Source organism: Lycorma delicatula, chromosome 9, assembly GCF_047948215.1.
Source record: "Lycorma delicatula isolate Av1 chromosome 9, ASM4794821v1, whole genome shotgun sequence".
NCBI classification, from domain to species: Eukaryota; Metazoa; Arthropoda; class Insecta; order Hemiptera; family Fulgoridae; genus Lycorma; species Lycorma delicatula.
Window position 1 is genome coordinate 130,913,788 of NC_134463.1, and position 17,916 is coordinate 130,931,703.

At 35.7% G+C, this 17,916-nt stretch overlaps 1 protein-coding gene across 2 annotated transcripts in view; it reads right to left on the reverse strand.

The window, feature by feature from the left end:
• Positions 1 to 17,916, reverse strand: part of LOC142329745 (uridine phosphorylase 1) — a 114,748-nt gene that overhangs the window by 23,227 nt on the left and 73,605 nt on the right. For both annotated transcript variants that reach the window (XM_075374493.1, XM_075374492.1), the window contains exon 5: positions 9,719 to 9,857. In XM_075374493.1, the coding sequence (XP_075230608.1) occupies positions 9,719 to 9,857 (139 nt within the window). The remainder of the gene's footprint in view (positions 1 to 9,718; positions 9,858 to 17,916) is intronic.

Sequence of the window (17,916 nt, forward strand, 5' to 3'; positions counted from 1 at the left end):
AAGACTACAAAATTAATTCATTCCTAAATCCAGTGCTTAATACAAACAACACAGCTGTGTTTTCAGATACATTTTTTGACCTGCACAGACATAATTAATCTTGTCCATGGAAGCTTACTCTTCGGTATTAGATATAATGTCATAATATGTGACTATGTTATGATTTAATTCTTTGTCTATTTATAGCTTACAAATTATGTCAACAAAGTTAAACAATAAAAAATGAGCTAACAAAATATAATATAGGAGCTTAAAATGCTAACTATATGTTGAAAAATGAAAAAATCCTTTAATTAAAATTTAAAAGTTTTTCAAAAATGGTGGGCGATAGAAAGATTGTAAGTCAATATTCGTTGTCAAACCTGGTTACTACGTCTTTAAAGGTTCCCCAACCTTCTTTTCTGAAGTTCTATTTGATTCTCAGAATTACCATCTTTGAGAAGTTCTCTAATATCAGGATCACGATCAGTAAAGACAACCTCTTTTAGTTTGTGGTTGATAAAACTGGACATTTTTCACAATGCATTTAAACATTTATATTAGTAGTAGTATGGAAATATGGGTACGGCGCCAAAATCCAAGATGTCGCACAGCCGACATCTTGGAATGACATCACAAATTCAAGATGGCGGTGGTCAGCCATATTGTATTGTGACGTCAGTGGCGCCGTAGCCTGTCAGTGTTGCCAACTAGTTTTTTTGTGTCAGTGTTGTCAACCTTGTTATATATATGTATTAAATTATTGAAATAATATTTCAAAGGTTGGTAGCAAGTAGTAGGAAAATAGGAGTACGGGTGCCAAATCCAAGATGGCGGACTGTCCGCCATCTTGGAATTTTCTGTTTCACAGTGGAATTTTCCTTTTCCCCGCCAAGATGGCAGCACCGCCATCTTGGAATTTCCCTTTTTCACGTGGGAATTTTCCCTTTCTCTCTGGGAATTTGCCTCTTCCCTTTTCCCTGTGGGAAATTCCATTTTCACTTCCCCTAATTGATCGATTTTAAATACCTTCCGCATTACATATCCTTTTTTACTATTCTCGTAGGATTACCTAAGCGATTCTGCAAACGCAGATCTAAATAGTCAAGATAAGGAGGAGAAGGTTGTGGCTAAAAATATGGCGCGTCCTCCAGTCATTGAACCAAACACAGATAAAACATTGAAGAAGAAGGGGAGGATGATTTGAATAACAGCATTGTACGCCCTCCGATCTCCGATTCAAAACAGATACGATGACGAAGAAGAAGGAGGAGGAAAATATGGTACGACTACCGATCACGGATCCAATGTAAGTTGGTGGAAGATTGTAAACAGGTTCATTGTCTGTCCAAGATGGCAAGAGTCAAAACGTCCTCCTGTTTGAAAGGGTAAGGTGAAAAGATGTAAACGAATTGCCCATCTTAAAAGAGGCGGTGGACCGTTAACAACTCTAACTGCAGAAGCTGCAGGGGTGTTAGGATCTTATATTTTTGATAAAGCATTAAAAGGTGTCAAAAAGGTGATGGGTAAAATTGTTAACAAAGGAATCGATTTATTGCCGGTAGAGTTACATATTCCTGGATATCAGTACTGCGGACCGGCAAAGAATTTAGAAAAACGATTATAGAGAAACGATCCCGGTGTAAACAAGTTTGACGCAGCTTGTAAAGAGCACGGTATCGCATACGCTAGTACAGCGATAACGAAAACAGAGCGGCTGCAGATCGTAAATTAACCGATAGCGCTTGGGATTAAAGCTAAGGATTTTCTAGAATCGCAGAAAAGGCTACTGCATTGGCGGTTACGAACGCGATGAAGTTAAAAGCAAAGTTCGGCGGTGGAAAAGTAAGAGAAGACGATCAAAAAGGAATAGTATAAAACGTCTTGTTGAAATGATGATGAAAAGAAAAGCCGGCACTGCAGGGCAGGGATTATACCTTAAGCCCTACCCTTTGACCTGATCGGGTTTGGGTAGTAAAACAAAAATGTCGTCTTTGTCTCCAATAAAGGGGATACCAGTGCGTCCGCTATCGAATATAGAACGATGAAACCGATACGATGTAGAGTTGTGTTTTCTACACCATAGCCAGTTAATATTCCGTTAATATGGTGTAATTCATCAACCGTGGAAGCGTTTCCCATTTTTACAACACTACTGTATCATCATCATTAAAAAAATAAGTCTGCTGACACTGTTAGCAACATCACAGCATAGTTACCTTCAGAAAAAGCAATGGGTAACGTCACTAATATGAGTGTCTCATTACCTAACAACGTTAAATGATAATATTGAAGAAAACCGTAGTGAATGTTGCATCATTACTATGTTAATAATTACTGGTTTTTTTCCTATCAGCTCCCCTGGGCCGGACCGACTTGTTGGTATTACGCCACCCAGGGGAGTGTCTTTAAACTCAAATAGGCCTCCCCACCTGCCGGCTATATACCGGCATGGCAGGTCATCCTACCGGTTAGCTCTTTTTGACAGTTCTTTATTGCCCTTTTGGACACCACGCCATACCTAGTGTGTCGTGACGTGGTGCCGGGTCTTTTCGGTATTCAGTGTGCTGTAACCTGACTGTTACCCATGGAGTCCTTGGTGGCTCATCAGTGCCAAAACACCGCAGCATGTTGGACCTCACCAGCAAGGCTGTCCACCCAGTCCTACTCTAGCCAACACCTTGTCTTCTCTCATCGGAGTATTTTTGTAGTACGACTTGTCTAACAAAACTAGCAATATTATTCCAGTTTAACTCGCTTCTTAGCATGTATTCAATTGCTGTCTCTGGAGTTATACCTGTGAGTGCCTTACTATGTCTAAGTGTGTCCCACCTATTACACTAAAAAAGGTGTGCTCAGCATCACCTATCTCGTTGCAGTAGTTGCAAATTGGCTCTTCTCTCTTGCCTATTTTGTGCAAGTAGTTATTGAAGGAACCATGTTCTATAAAAAACTGCGATAGGTGATGATCAACCTCACCAAATCTTCTCGACAACCATGGTTTGATGTTGGGGATGAGGGTTCTCGTCCATCGACCCACACCTTCCTGCGACCATATTTCCTGCCAGATATTATAAACAGCATCCCTAACTTCTTGTTCTGGCTTGTGTTGTGCCCTCTCCACCCGCTTTTTTGCGATTAGGTCAATAGGAGGTGCACCCGATAACACGCACAGGGCGGCATGTGACAAAGTTTTGTATGCGGACACGACACCTAGGAGCACACGCCTGTGCGTCTTCCCTAGTCTCTCCTTGTTGCGCCTGATGGCGACAGAGCGCCACCAGGCCGGAAAATAATTACTGTGTTAACATAACGTTACATGTAACGTTAACATAACGTTATATGTACATAATGATGATGATAATGACTATAATGGATTTGTAGAAGAAAAAGACGTAGAGGTGGTTACTGCTACCACGTCTACGGTGATATAATAAAGGGGACTAAGGAAGTTATCTTTGACCTCGCATTTGCAGTTGAGCAACGATCATGGAAGGAGTTATCGACATCATCATCATCATCAAAAAATAAGTCTTCTGACACTATTAGCAATATCACAGTATCGTTACCTTCAGAAAAAGTAATTGTTAACGTCGCCAATACGAGTTTCTCATTACCTAACGTAACGGTAAATGATAATACTGACAAAACCGCATTGAAGAAAACCGTAGTGAATGTTACATCATTACCTTCAGCGACGGCAGCAGTGTTACCAATATCTCATTACCTAACATAACGTTACATGTACATAATTATGATGATGATGACTATGATATATCTGTAGATGAAAAGGTGGAGGGGGTTACCCGCACCACGTCTACGGTGATATAATAAAGGGGACTAAGAAAGTTATCTTTGACCACGAATTCGCAGTTGAGCAACGGTCATGGAAGGAGTTATCGAGTATCACAGCTCCCTCGGCAACCGAGGTGAGTTTATAGTTAAAGAACTCGCTGTTGTCAGTGACAGCGGATGCTACATGATAATACATTTTCGTTCACCGTACTCACGCGCTGAATGGAAATCGAAATACAGGCGGATGGTTGCTTGATTAGAAAGAAACTTTCACAAAATTGATTGGGAGTACGGTGACGTTGATACAGCGAGGATGTTATGAAGAAACTTTATTCATAGTTCTCTACAATATACAAAAGGGGTTGGAGAAATCTGAATTTTTGCGTCGATACCATAACGATGTTCGAATGCTACAAAAGGACCAAAGCCGAATTCGAATTACATCGTAACCTGTCCGTACCATAAACTACACCCAAGCGGAAAATGTGCGTTACAAACCGGATGTTTCTACATGGAGTGGTTAAAATTGTGTAAAAAGCCGTTGGATCTGGTCGAGAAGCGGATCGTTTGAAAATACAAACGTAAACAAAAAAGAAGAATTGGCCAAGAACGGTTTTTACTATTTCTTCAACGATTAGTGCATAAGATGTTGGTGCAACGAACCGATTAACTCGCACAATTTACCACAATGTAGGAACTGCATCAAGGAAAGCATACCGCTGTCATTAGAGTCTATCGTACCTCGAAGAGGGCTGTCGCTGTAGAGCTCAGTCAGCTGCAAGATGTGACGAAGCCACATCTTTGCTTAGAGGTCTCAATTATAGTTGTAGCCTTCCATCTTGGCTTAATGCCGGGAATATTATTTATGCTTGCTTTGTGGTTCACATACAATCATTCGCAAGAAAAAAACAAAAATTAAAAACTATATAAAAACCGGTACGAGTGTTTTATAGTAGGCCTCTAGGGGGAGAGATTTCACTCATGTAAAACAAATCTCAACGCGCCGCGGTTGCTACCTCCAGGATGGTGTGGAAATGCAACTGGTAAATAGGTACAGTTTCAAGATGGATGTTGATATAGCCGCATCGGTGTGGTTAATACGTTATTTCTCCTATCGTCGTGTAAGGATGTTGCGACATCTGATTAAAATTGTAAACGCGGCATTCCCGCACGCTTTGAGTACGACTATTGATTTAGATCGTTTCAATACGGTTAGAGTGGTGTTCACGTATAACGCGACCTATGATGAAATTCACAGTCGGTTGCAAGAATATCTCGATAGTTTGAAGATAGATACTGTTGATAGTATGTGTAGACGTCGAATTGGTTTTGGTGGTAGTGAAGATAGGGTACGTTAAAATACGGTTATGCAACAGACCTTCATTGAAGGCAAGATGACAGAAGTGTCCACATAGTTGGTCCCTTTCTTACCAGGCGGACCGATAGCGGACCTAACTCATATAAAGAATATTCTCGACGTACTGTTGCCGACATCAATAATCACGGTGACCGATACTTTACCAAATACATTATTATTAGGTTTACCATACAGGACTACCGTATAGGATATCGAATACTAGGTATCGGACATCATCGATTGGATTGTTGTGAGCGAGTGTGATATCCGCAAATTTTTGGATAAAAAGTTAAACAAGTTAGACAATAGAATCGCAAAGACGAATCGCACGTTGGACGGTTACAAAGACGTATTGATTCTGTTCAAAAGATTATCGGATTTATAGTAATGATTATCGGGAAGACGTTTACCGAATTGGTTAACGAATTGAATTCGGTTACACGATACATGTGTAAACATTGTTTTATGATGCTTGTCAAACACTGTGATAATGATGACAAATATATCGGTCATGCAATCGAGTGTTATAGATTTGACTATTGCGGTAGAGGGTTACCCGAATACCTGTGCTCCTGCGAATTGGTTATTGGACACATGATGCAAATTAAAGCGCTGTTACGCAAAAACAAATTTGAATTACTATGCGAAAACCCAACGTGTCGTCGTCGTTAATTTGCCGAATTATCGATGAAAACGATCTCTACCGGTTATTTTCTAAAACATTTACCGAAAGGAGTGGTGCCGGTGGGGGAGAGGTAGATAACACAAGTATCTACACTGCAGACGATCATTCGTGCGTGAGCTCTTCCAGTGTGATGATGGACGCCTTATCGTTTATTAACGTTTTCAACGATCAAGACTTTTCTCAAACAGTTACCATTGAAGAGGTTGACCGATCTTCATATCGGTATTGACTATGTATTATTGGACATGAGAACGAAATATACATCATACGGCGAGGTTCGCATTTGTATCATCTTATACGACATCGATTCATCTTATTCTGACAACGAATCGTATTGTTTTCCGCTATTATTACCAAGGAGCTATACAAAAAAATTACCGAAGACGAAATGACCGTTGTACGACGTCATTCGATGAAACTAACTTATTACGGTGTAAAAGATGACCAAGACGACAACCGTAGTGGTGGTGTCACAGAAGATTTAAAATGAAGTTTATAAGACATGGTATTATTTGATGCACTTTGTAACAGGATATGCCGTTTCCGGTTACTTACGCTATTAAACTGCTGAGAGAATGCGTGGTCATTTCTTGGAATTACACGACAGTAGTCGTTTCTTAGAATTACACGATAAACACTTTGTAACATGATATGCCGTTTCCGGTTACTTACGCCATTAAACTGCTGAGAGAATGCGTGGTCGTTTCGTATAATTACACGATAAACACTGTTCAAGGTTACTCGTAAAATGACACCAGGCACGTTGCTTCAACGGCGGTTTGAGTGTGGCACTTTAGGCGGTTGTGTTCTTATTGGTAGTGACGTGTCTGTGACGCCAAGGTCAAACTATAGATAGACGTTGTTTGTGTATGGTACTTTTCCTGTTTAAACATGTTTGAGGTCGACTGGATGCGTAGGCATTGTAGGACGGAATACGAAGGCCTTGTATCAGTGTTGCGTATGCGCGGTCTCTTTGAATCCGGCGCTGCGATTGGTCGATAAGGTGTGGCTCTTTCGCACCTACCACTGTAACGGACGTTCAAAATAGGACGTTCAAATTTAGGCCATGTTCGTCAGCTGTTCTTCAGTCGCGCGCCACACCTCGCACTGTCAACAACCCGCGTCGCTACGTCAACGCACACACGCAGCCGCGGCCCCCGCCTCCTAGTGCACGAGCCACGTCAGGGTGTTGAAGTAGCGTGTAACGCCTCCCGGTGCAACGGCCACGACGACTAAGATCATCCTCGAGGTACGCCCATACTTCCTTAATGGTGGTGGCAGCAGTAACGGCTTACCTGTTGCGCTAACGCGGCCGCTTTGAATCCGGCGCTGTGACTGGTTGGAAGGGTGTGGCGCTTCCGCGCCTACCACTGTAACGGATTTTCAAAATAGGACGCTTAACCTTAGGCCATGTTTGTCAGCTGTTTTTCAGTCGCGCGCCACACCTCGCACTGTCAACAACCTGCGCCGCTACGTCAACGGGCACACGCGAACACACATGCAGCCGCCGCCGCCTCTTGGTGCACGAGCCACGTCCGGGTCCTAGAGTAGCGGGTGACGCCTCCCGGCGCAACGGCCACGACGATCAGGATCATCCTCGAGGTACGTCTAAATTTTTATTCACACACACACATAGACACACACAGATAATATATTTCATTTTTCACAACTTATATTTTTCGCACTTTTCACTGAATACAGAAAAAAACGGGAAAAGGGAAATTCACACAGGGAAAAGAAAAAATTTCCCACAGGAAAAAGGGAAATTTCTTATCCATTCTTTCCTTATACAATGATTTTCTTTGTCCCTGCCTTTCAATTTACACAAAAAAATGAGGAATCTTTGTGTATCCTCCTTACTGTACTACGAAAATCGATATTATTTTGAGATCGCCGCAGGTAACCCAGTTATGATTGTCGCATTTAATTTTACCGAGAACGAATCCCAAATTATCGTAACCCTCTTTTAAATGGACAGAATTTCCATGTGTATTGACGGATACGTATTCCCATTGTGAAGGATAACTTTTAGGCTTCTTTTGGACGAATCTATGAACAATCTCCATTCGGTACTTTCGTACCAATTTGTTAAATCGAGTCAAAAGTTAACGTATATCAGTGTAGACTAATTCTCCTTCTTCCAAAAAAATATGGAAGAAAATCCTTTTCTCTGTACCTGAACCAGGAAAATAAGGTGCCAGCTACCAACAGGTCCTTCTCTTTAAGCCTCGGACCAAGCAATTCTGAATTTTCTTTGGTCAGATGTAAGTCTCGATCCAAATTGTTCAGTTCAGATTGTGGATAAAGCTCTGGTGCACAGCCATTTTCGAGTCACTTGTGGAACGGTCTATTTCAGGTAAATTTTCTGGTAGAATTGGCACTGGTACGTCTGGACCATGGGAAACCGGACGTAAAACGGATGGCATATTTGGATAGACAATCTTTTTTTATTCTTCAAATTGAAACCGTGAACACCAGTCAAATAAAAGTAACAATCAATGGTGTGATTTCGTGGTTCTCGTCACAACATTGGAACTTCAGATCTGAACGCTTCTTGTTCAACCTTTCACCACCGTCTACGTCCTTCAACACATGCGTAGCAAACGTAATGGGGTGCCCAAGTTTTGTCTTGATCTCCGATTTTCACTTCAAAATACGTGAGGTACACTTGTCGAACGAAACTTGTTATATTTCTTTTTTGCCTTTCCACCATTAACTCACCACAAATGTAATAAAAAGAATCTCCAGACGTTTTGCAGCTTGAAGCCATTTTGAAAACAGAGAGTTTGCCTTAAGGCCTGAAAATATATTTTCCACCGATAAAAACACATTTGATCACGGAGGGCGGAAAAAACTTAATTTACGCATGCTGTTGGTTGAAACAGCACCTAGTAGTTGCATGGTGGATGAGTGGCACAGATAGCTGCCAATAAACATCTTGCATCTTGTTAAGTCTTGTTACAATCTGTCGGCCAAGCTCTCCCACCGTCAGGTCATCTTCAATCCAACCCCCCCCCCCCCCCCTCTAGACACTCTCTTAAGACCACTCGCCTGTTTAGCTATAAGAATGCATAGTATACACCAAAAAAGTGAATATATTATATTAATTTATTGTAAAAAAAACCTTTTATGTCTATTTTATAGTATCACATTTTTGCTATTTTTCTACTTCTTACAAATTTTGAAATTTGCGAGTTGCGAAAAATCCTGACGTGATGGAAAAAGTGAGGGTTATTTTCGAATTCAGCGCTAAAACGTACATAGGAATCGATTATAAAAAGTTAAAAAACATTCAGAACCCAAATTTTGCAGGTTTGTGTATTAGATAAAAATTAAAATGAAATTCACAAAATCATAATTCAAGATAAAAAGTTAATAAGATAAATTAAAATAAAATAAAATTCAATGATGATATTATAAAAGGGTTCGTCCGCTAATCAGTAAAAATTCAAAGGTAATTCAATAAAATAAAACCGTGAATCAAAATTTCACTAGATAAGAAAAATCGTAACTATTTACCTCTTAACTATTTCATAGTTTTGATTAAATAGATAATTTGAAAAGAGATATCAATTAGGTAAACTTATATTAGTTCCAATAAATAAAAGGATGAATTAATTTACTACTGCACAATATAGAATTAATGCACAATTTTATTGTATTTTAGTAAAAGACACCATATCCTCAAGAGACAAAGCCAAATGATAAAATGATAAAAAACAATAAAAAGATCCGACTGTATCTAAAAATTAACTTATTAGTAGAACTATTTCCACCTCAAAAATACGCATTACTTGCACACCTCTTCTTACCAGGACCAATAACAGGGAGAAATCTAATGTTACATATCTTAAACATTCAATTTTTAAAATAAAACTGTAACTGAAAATATTTTTAATTACCTTCATAGAAATCAAGAGTGCACATAGTTTTACCAGTAACTGTTTCATAAGGATCTTCATTATGGTGTAATGCTTTAAGTTCTCTTAACAATTTTCTGTCTAGTTTAGCAGGCCGTCTAACTGGTTTACCTAAGACACACTGTTTAAAAAGAAAAAAAATCAGTACCAATATACTAAGCGATAACAAAATTCTAATAAAATCTTATAGTTACTGTATTTGAGTGTATAAATAAATAAATGAATTATATGCCGATTTAATAAATAATTCTAGAAATTCTAGATTTTCTAACATGAAAATTCAAATTATAATTTTTAATATTTAACCAGTCAAATAAGTAGGGTTGAGGTCCAAGCAAAATTAATAAAATGATACCTGTTGAAAACTCCTGTAAGTTCTAGCTTAACTGTTTAATCTGATTCCGCTACTTCACTAATGGATTTTAGTGAATAAATTTATAATAATGAAAATTATAACTTTCATTTTCTATTTCTTAAGCCTCGTCTAAGGAATAATCAGTCTAATATATAAACTTGGGTATAAAACAAACTTACTATTATTACAAGTAGACAACCATTTCATATCATCCATTGTATTTATATGTTAAGTACGACAATTTTATTTCCAAATTACATAAAACTCTAGATATAAAGTAAACCCATTGTTATCTACTCTTTCACTCTTTGAAATTTGTCTAATGCTCTATCGTTGTCATTCTTGTTGCATCCTTCAAAGACCCAACGTGTGTTTCAATAAAAAAAATTTGAAATAATTAGCAAAACAATGGAATTGAGTAATGACCTGTGACATACTTCTAAATATTCCTGAATTAACCAGCGAATAGTAAAATATTTAGAATAATTAAACCTAATCGAGGTATTGAAACAAGGCGCATATTATTCTAAATTTTTGGTCACGGATATGTGTAACTTTGAAGAATCATCATTTTTAGTCTTCCACAACTACGGATAAAATCTGAAATCTTGAAGAATCATCATCTTGATCTTCCAGAATCGCGGATATCTGAAATTTTCAAGAATCTTAATGTTCAACAAATTACTATAACGTCATTTACATAATATCTTTTCTTAATTTATTATTACATATAATTTACACTATCACATCATTTATGAATAATATATGATTCATTTCATATTTAATTTACTTTATTAATAATTCACATTGTTAATTTAAGTTATTACTATTAATTTGGATAGGAAACAATTAATTAGACAAACAGAGTTAGTAAAGGTCGCTGTAACTTGGATTGGCACATTTACTCACTATTATGATCCTTCACAAGGTGATATTTCCACCTTACAAATTAAAATAAGGAATCTTCTTGAATTGCGAAGTAAATATGACACCATTCGATCAGAAATTGAATTAGAATATTTTGATGAGGTTTTAACTTCGGATCGTATACAAGTCGAAGAAGACTTGTGTACTGTAGAGTCCAAATTGCAACATTTAATAAATAATAGTAAAAAACATCTAATGAAGAATTTAGTTCAAATACAACATTCAAACAAACACAACTACAACCCATTAATATAACTTTATTTAGAGGTAATGTGTTAAGATAGGCAGCACTATTTTAACATATTTATTGATTTAGTAAATAATAGAGATGATTTATCTAACATTCAAAAATTACACTGTTTACTTTCCTCTTTGAAGGTGAAGCCTTAGCTATCATTAAAAATCTGCCAATAGCAAATCAAAATTATATTAATGCTCTAGAATTATTAAAAACATGATTTGATAACAAATATGTAACTGCATTTCATAATGCTGAGCGCATTTTTCAGATTCTATAAAAAGAGAGTGTCTGTAGATACTTAATCCAAATTTATTAATGAAATTTCCTCATATGTGAATTTGTTTGAAGCAATGAAAGTTCCTGTAAACACACATGAATCTATTGTCGTCCAATTTCTAACGTCAAAATTGGACTACGTATCTCAAGATTATGGAAGGAAAAGTCAAATCAAAGGTTTCCCACCTTTAAAAACTTTATCAAATTTCTTAACTACAGACAACAACTTCTAGAAAATATTAATGCATTCACTTGAAACACGCAAGTGAAAACAGAAAACGAAACAAAAGGACAGCGTCATAACAATTCAACCAAAGCTTTAACTTGAAATACAACTGAGACAGTTGTTGATAATCTCGGTAAGCTTATGCGTAATCACAGAGGTCCTCGTGCTTCTCGACGACGTATAATACTGACGGTGGCTTCTTCTATCATATTTTATGCCATCCCTGCGTGGGTAGAGGCCCTTGAAAAGAAAAGGAATGTAGATAAAATATCATCTAAGACGTGTTGCATTGAACATTGTGGCCGCATACCGCCCGGTTTCGCGAAATGCTATTGAGGTCACCTCCGGGATTCCCCGGTGCGGCTGCTCCAGCGGGTTTATATTGGTATGACTAAGACTGAACCTAAGGACTTACTTCTGGCCGAGTGGCAGGAGGCCTGGAACACCTCAGCTACTGGTGTATGGACATGTAAATTAATTTCTAGATAGATGTATGGGTGCAGAAAGGACTGGGTGAGGTAGGTTTCTATGTAACGCAGCTCCTTTCTGGATATAGCGAGTTTGAAGTCTACCTGCATCGATTTGGTAGGAGAGCGTCTCCTCTATACAGGTACTGCGATCTTGAAGATACCGTTGTGCACACCATCTACCAATGCTAGCGGTGGGATGTGGTCAAACAAGATGTCGGGTTAAGCTGGCTTTCTCCGGAAGAGGCAGTTCCATACATGTTGATAGGAATGGGACAAGGTAGTAAACCTAGTAACAAGTATCTTGAAAACTAAAGCGAGAGAAGCTAGAGAATGGGATAGAGCCTGATTTAGGACCCAGACCAGTAAGAGGACTGAAGATCACTGAGACTCAGGTGAAGAAAGTGACTTGAAGGTGAAGGGGCGAAGGACAGCCCCCCCCTTCCGTGGAGTCGTCGTGTGTCTGCACTAGTGCGGATCAGCGACAGTGATGAAGCACAGGGACTCTGGACCCCTGGACCCTAAAGGCACCTCCTGGACCCATGCAATGCTTAAACTGCAGGACAGACCCCCAGAGAAGGAGAAACGGTGAGATAGGAGTTTTAGTCGGTAGGGTTCAGGTACATATAGTCTTAATAACATCTAGCCGAACCCGTGCGAGACCGATACTCCTCCCCCATTTATTTATGGGTGACTAAATGGCATTCCTCAGACTCATCTATAACAAAAAAAAAAAAATAATAAAGGTCATTCTATTAATGAGTGTTACTCAAAAAATTTATGTATGATTTGTACTAAAAAACATAATACACTCGCTCATATGGACAAAATTATTGATTCTAATTTAGATGGCAGTAGGTCTGAAGGTAATACCTATTGTTCATTTAATACTAATCAATCAAATGAAAATATAATTTTATCAACAGCCATATGGAACACTAATGATATGGTACCAATATGATAATCCCCATTCATGTAGTATCTTATTAGATTCTGGTATCCAGGCAAATTTCTACACATATAAATTTGCCCAAAAATTAGGCCTTAAACTTATTAAAAATGATCTCCGCATTTCAGACATAAATAACTCATTATCAAAATACAAATTCAGTATTACATTTACATTATACCATATAAGAACCTTTCATTCGAAGTGCAATGTGCTGTTTTATCTGATATATCAGATGTCCTTCCAGCAACCACATTTCACATTTCTAATCTTAATCTTCCTTGTAATGTATTTCTAGCAGATCCCAACATAGCAAATAACATTGACATACTGATTGGAGCTCAATTCTACTTGTGTCTTATCTTGCCTGGGAAATTCATTCAAAATTCCAGATATCCTATTATTCAGGAAACTAAATTACGATATGTACTTAATGGTTGGATTCTTAATAATACTTAATGTTAAGGGCAGCAATACTGTCGCATGTTTTCTTGTTCATAACACTCATAAAAATCTCTCAACTAAACTCAAGAATTTCTGGAAAAATGAAGAAATTAATACTGATGCTTCAATTAATAAAACTTCTACATGCGAAAAACATTTTCAATCCAACACTACTCGAAATAATCAAGGAAATTTGTCGTGTCATTACTACGCAAATATAATAACATCCAACTAGGTGATTCTTTTGTTAATGGTAAAAATTTCTTATCTTCAAAAAGAAAACTAATCAGCAATGCCAACCTTAAAAAGGACTACTCCATTTTCACTCAGAAATATTTAGAATTAGGTCACGTGTCATTTACTCAGTTCCAATGATTTGTTAATTAACAAATTGAATGTGTGCTATTTACCTCACTGACCAGTATTCAAGCCTTCTAGTCTAACTACTAAAATTTGAGTTGTCTTTGACAGTTCAGCTAAAACCACTAATGGCCTTTGTAGTCCAACAGGATCTATTTTCCATATTGCTTAGATTCAGAATCCATAATTATGTCATTATGTCTGACATAGCTAAAATGTATCATCAGTTAAACCTAGTGATTCCAATTTACAATGTATTCTTGGGTGTGATTTTCCAAATCAAGGAATAAAACACTTCGCATTATGAACCGTAACATATGGAACCGCTTGTGCACCATATTTAGGCACTAGATGTCTAATTCAAATGGCTAATGAAAATGAGAATGATTTTTCACAAGCCTCTAAGACTATTCGAAGTGATTTTTATGTTGATGATCTCATAACAGGGTTAGATAACTTAAATGAAGTTATTCAATTGAAAATTAATATTTCTAAACTATTACAACAATATGGTTTTCCAGTAATAGTACCATTTCTCTTTCTGAACACAATTCTTCCATTCCTTCATATCAAGAACAGAATTTATGTACTTTAGGAGTTCTTTGAAATAATTCTTCAGACACGCCACTTTTCTAAATTACTCATGCTAATGATTCTAAAAAACACTCTAAAAGAGATATTCTGTCCATTATGGCAGGTGTGTTTGATCCTTTAGGACTCATTGGTTCTATTGTTTTCTCACATAAACATTTTATGCAATTGTTGAGGTAACTTGAAATTAATTAGGACCAAATATTACCCAAGACTTTACTAACAGAATGGCTCAATTTATACAGCCAGTTGAATTTGATTGAATCAATTAAAATAAATCCTTTCGTCAAACCTAACATTGATAGTAGAATTAATTCTATTCATATACATGGATTCTCCGATGCCTCTATAAAAGGCTATGGCTGTTGCATTTACATACAAATTGTATACACCAATCATACAACTTCTTTTAATTTGCTTTGTTCTAAATCAAAATTAGCACCTTTAAAATAAATTACACTACCAAGACTTGAACTTTGTGGTTGTTTACTACTTAGTCATTTATTATTAAATTTAGTTACTGCCGTAAACATACATTTTGATGAGATATACTTAAACACAGATTAATCACTTAGGTTGTTGGCAATTACTCCAAAAATTTATAGAATCTATCTGGAGGCGATGGTTTGAGGACTATTTACATTATTTATGCAATGCAATAAATGGCATTTTCCTTCTCGTAACCTTTGTATTGGATATTTAGAATTAATTAGCAACAAAAATTCTTCACCTATGCATTGAATATATGGAATTGTCACCCAGGTTTACTTGGGCTCTGACAACGTAGTAAGGGTTGTTGATTTACATACAGTTAATGGTCCATTAAGAAGCCTTTTGTATAAATTATGCTTATTACCAATCTCAAATGATTGATTTAAATAATATTTTTAAGTAATATTTTTTATTGATTTAATTATTTTTATACTATTGTTCTTGTAATTTCATTTGATTTGTATTCTTATAATATGACTGTTAACGTACTCATAAATATTTTATTAATATTTATAACCTAATTTATATATTTGTATTAATTTAATTTTGTTTTCACTTACATGTTATACATTATATGATTATATATTGATATATATATATATTATATATATATATACATATATATATTAGGTGCAATAAGACACCAATAATAATTTATTTATCTTGAGGATTAGGGTTTCCTAGATTTATTTATTATTAAGATTAATGTGAATGTTATTTCAAACTATTATAGGTTAACATATTAAATTGTATTATTATTTATTTAAGCAATATGCTGATTATTATTATTCAAAATACTATTACGAGCTTTTTAATTAATTTATTATTTACATTACATATGAATACATATATACTTGAATACTATTAATATTATATCACAAATGAATGTAAATACCGTTTTAACTAAACATAAATATTAACAGTTTAATTATATTATTGTTATTTATTCACAATTAAACTTATTTGTTATTCTGTTGAAATGCAACATTATGGATTGTATCATGTATGTAATTTATTGTAATTGCAAAAATCATATTATTTATGTTATTGTTTGTAATAGTTTCATTTACAACTAGAGACGAAACACATCAAATTATTGTACCCTTGTACAATCAAGTGGTACTTAGGGCACTCCAAGCAATTTTATTCTTCACTGTTTGGAAATACCATACAAGGTGTTAAGACCTCTCATTTTACACTTGAATAAAACTTGAATGTTTCTATAGACACTCCTAGGGTTAGATTAACAAGTTAAGTAAATTCTTAGGTTACAAGGGTGTAAGCTTTGGAAAATTATGAATTTCTTAAGTAGATGTAGTATATTCAGAATGCCTCTGAAAATGTGGACCTTCTTTGAGAAGACCTATTATGTAGATTATGTCAACAGTCAAATGAGTTACCCCTGAATGTAGAAAATGTAAAAATATAATTTCAAATATCCTTTTTCCTACGTAAAGATTTTGGTTCAATCAGTTTGGTTCTGTGATGTGTTTAGGTACATACGCCTGCATCCACCCTTGCAAAATTTAGAAGTGATATGATAAACAAGCCGCTTACATATAATATTCAATAAATTATGCTCTGTTAAAGTGTAGTTGTAAAAATTATACAACTCTAAATTTTTTTTATTTCTTAAATATTAAATAGATGTATATTTAAAAGAAAATAGGCCCTCGTTCTGGTTTATACTCATTTCAACAAGTTCCATGCAAATTTTTATACCCTCATTGACAGTCCATTTGTTATTTCTCTTAATAGTGCCATAATGAAATATTAGTCATCCAAGCAGTTAGTTTTTCAACCAAAGAATTCTTATCAATATTCAGGAAAATACTAATAAGAATTTAATGAGGGAAACTCTTTTCCTGTACCAGGCCAGAAAAATAAATATTGAACATTCAACAAAGAATTCATTCTTGAAATTATAATGTACATTAAACAAAAAATAAATGAAGTCTTGATATAGCATTTTTAAATTTATTTAACATTTTACTCCTGACTAGATTTTTTTCAGAAGCTGTCTTTACCTACGAATTTCATCAAGTTTTTCATAAAATACTAAATAACTATCTCTTAGTATTATAATTAACCGTACAACTTTTAATTTATAAAAATACCAGATAAGGTTAAAAAGTTCTTGAAATCTGTATCGTCTGCTCAATAGTAATTACGACCCTCAAAAGGAACACAGTATAATGGCAATAAAAAAACAAAACTTACAAGAGGATTAGTACTTTCATGAGGGTTGTGTTAATATTCATGATAATATTTGTAACGAATACCCATTTTCCAAAACAAATGATTCATTGAGCAGATTTGAACAAAGAAACTCATTGAGAAATAGCTGGAATATCAATGGGAAGTGGTCAAAGTCTTTTCCAAAATCATTCAAAAATGCATCATGTTTGGTAATATTCGGTTAAAAATTTTATAAAGTAATAGTATATTTCAGGAACTTTTTGGAAATATTAATAAAGATAATTTTTTTTAAAAAGTAGGAAATTAATAAATAAAATATATCAATAAAGCTATAAAAAACACTGTACATATGTATAGAAATTCACTTAGTTTTCTGTTAGTTTGATCCTTATTGATTAGATTTACTGAGCTACCTTTTGAAGCCGGATTTGTTACATAAAATATAGACATTACTACAAAGTCAAGAGTTAAGTAGTACAAGCTATTAGTTCCATTCACTCTCCAAAGTATATGGTGCCACATAATGTTAAGCATTACCAAATGAAAATACACACAATAACATTAATTATTAACAGTTACTGCATATAAAAAAGATGAAGCCTAACTTTCTTTCATATCATCATCCACGCAATAACGAGGGAATAAAAAATTAA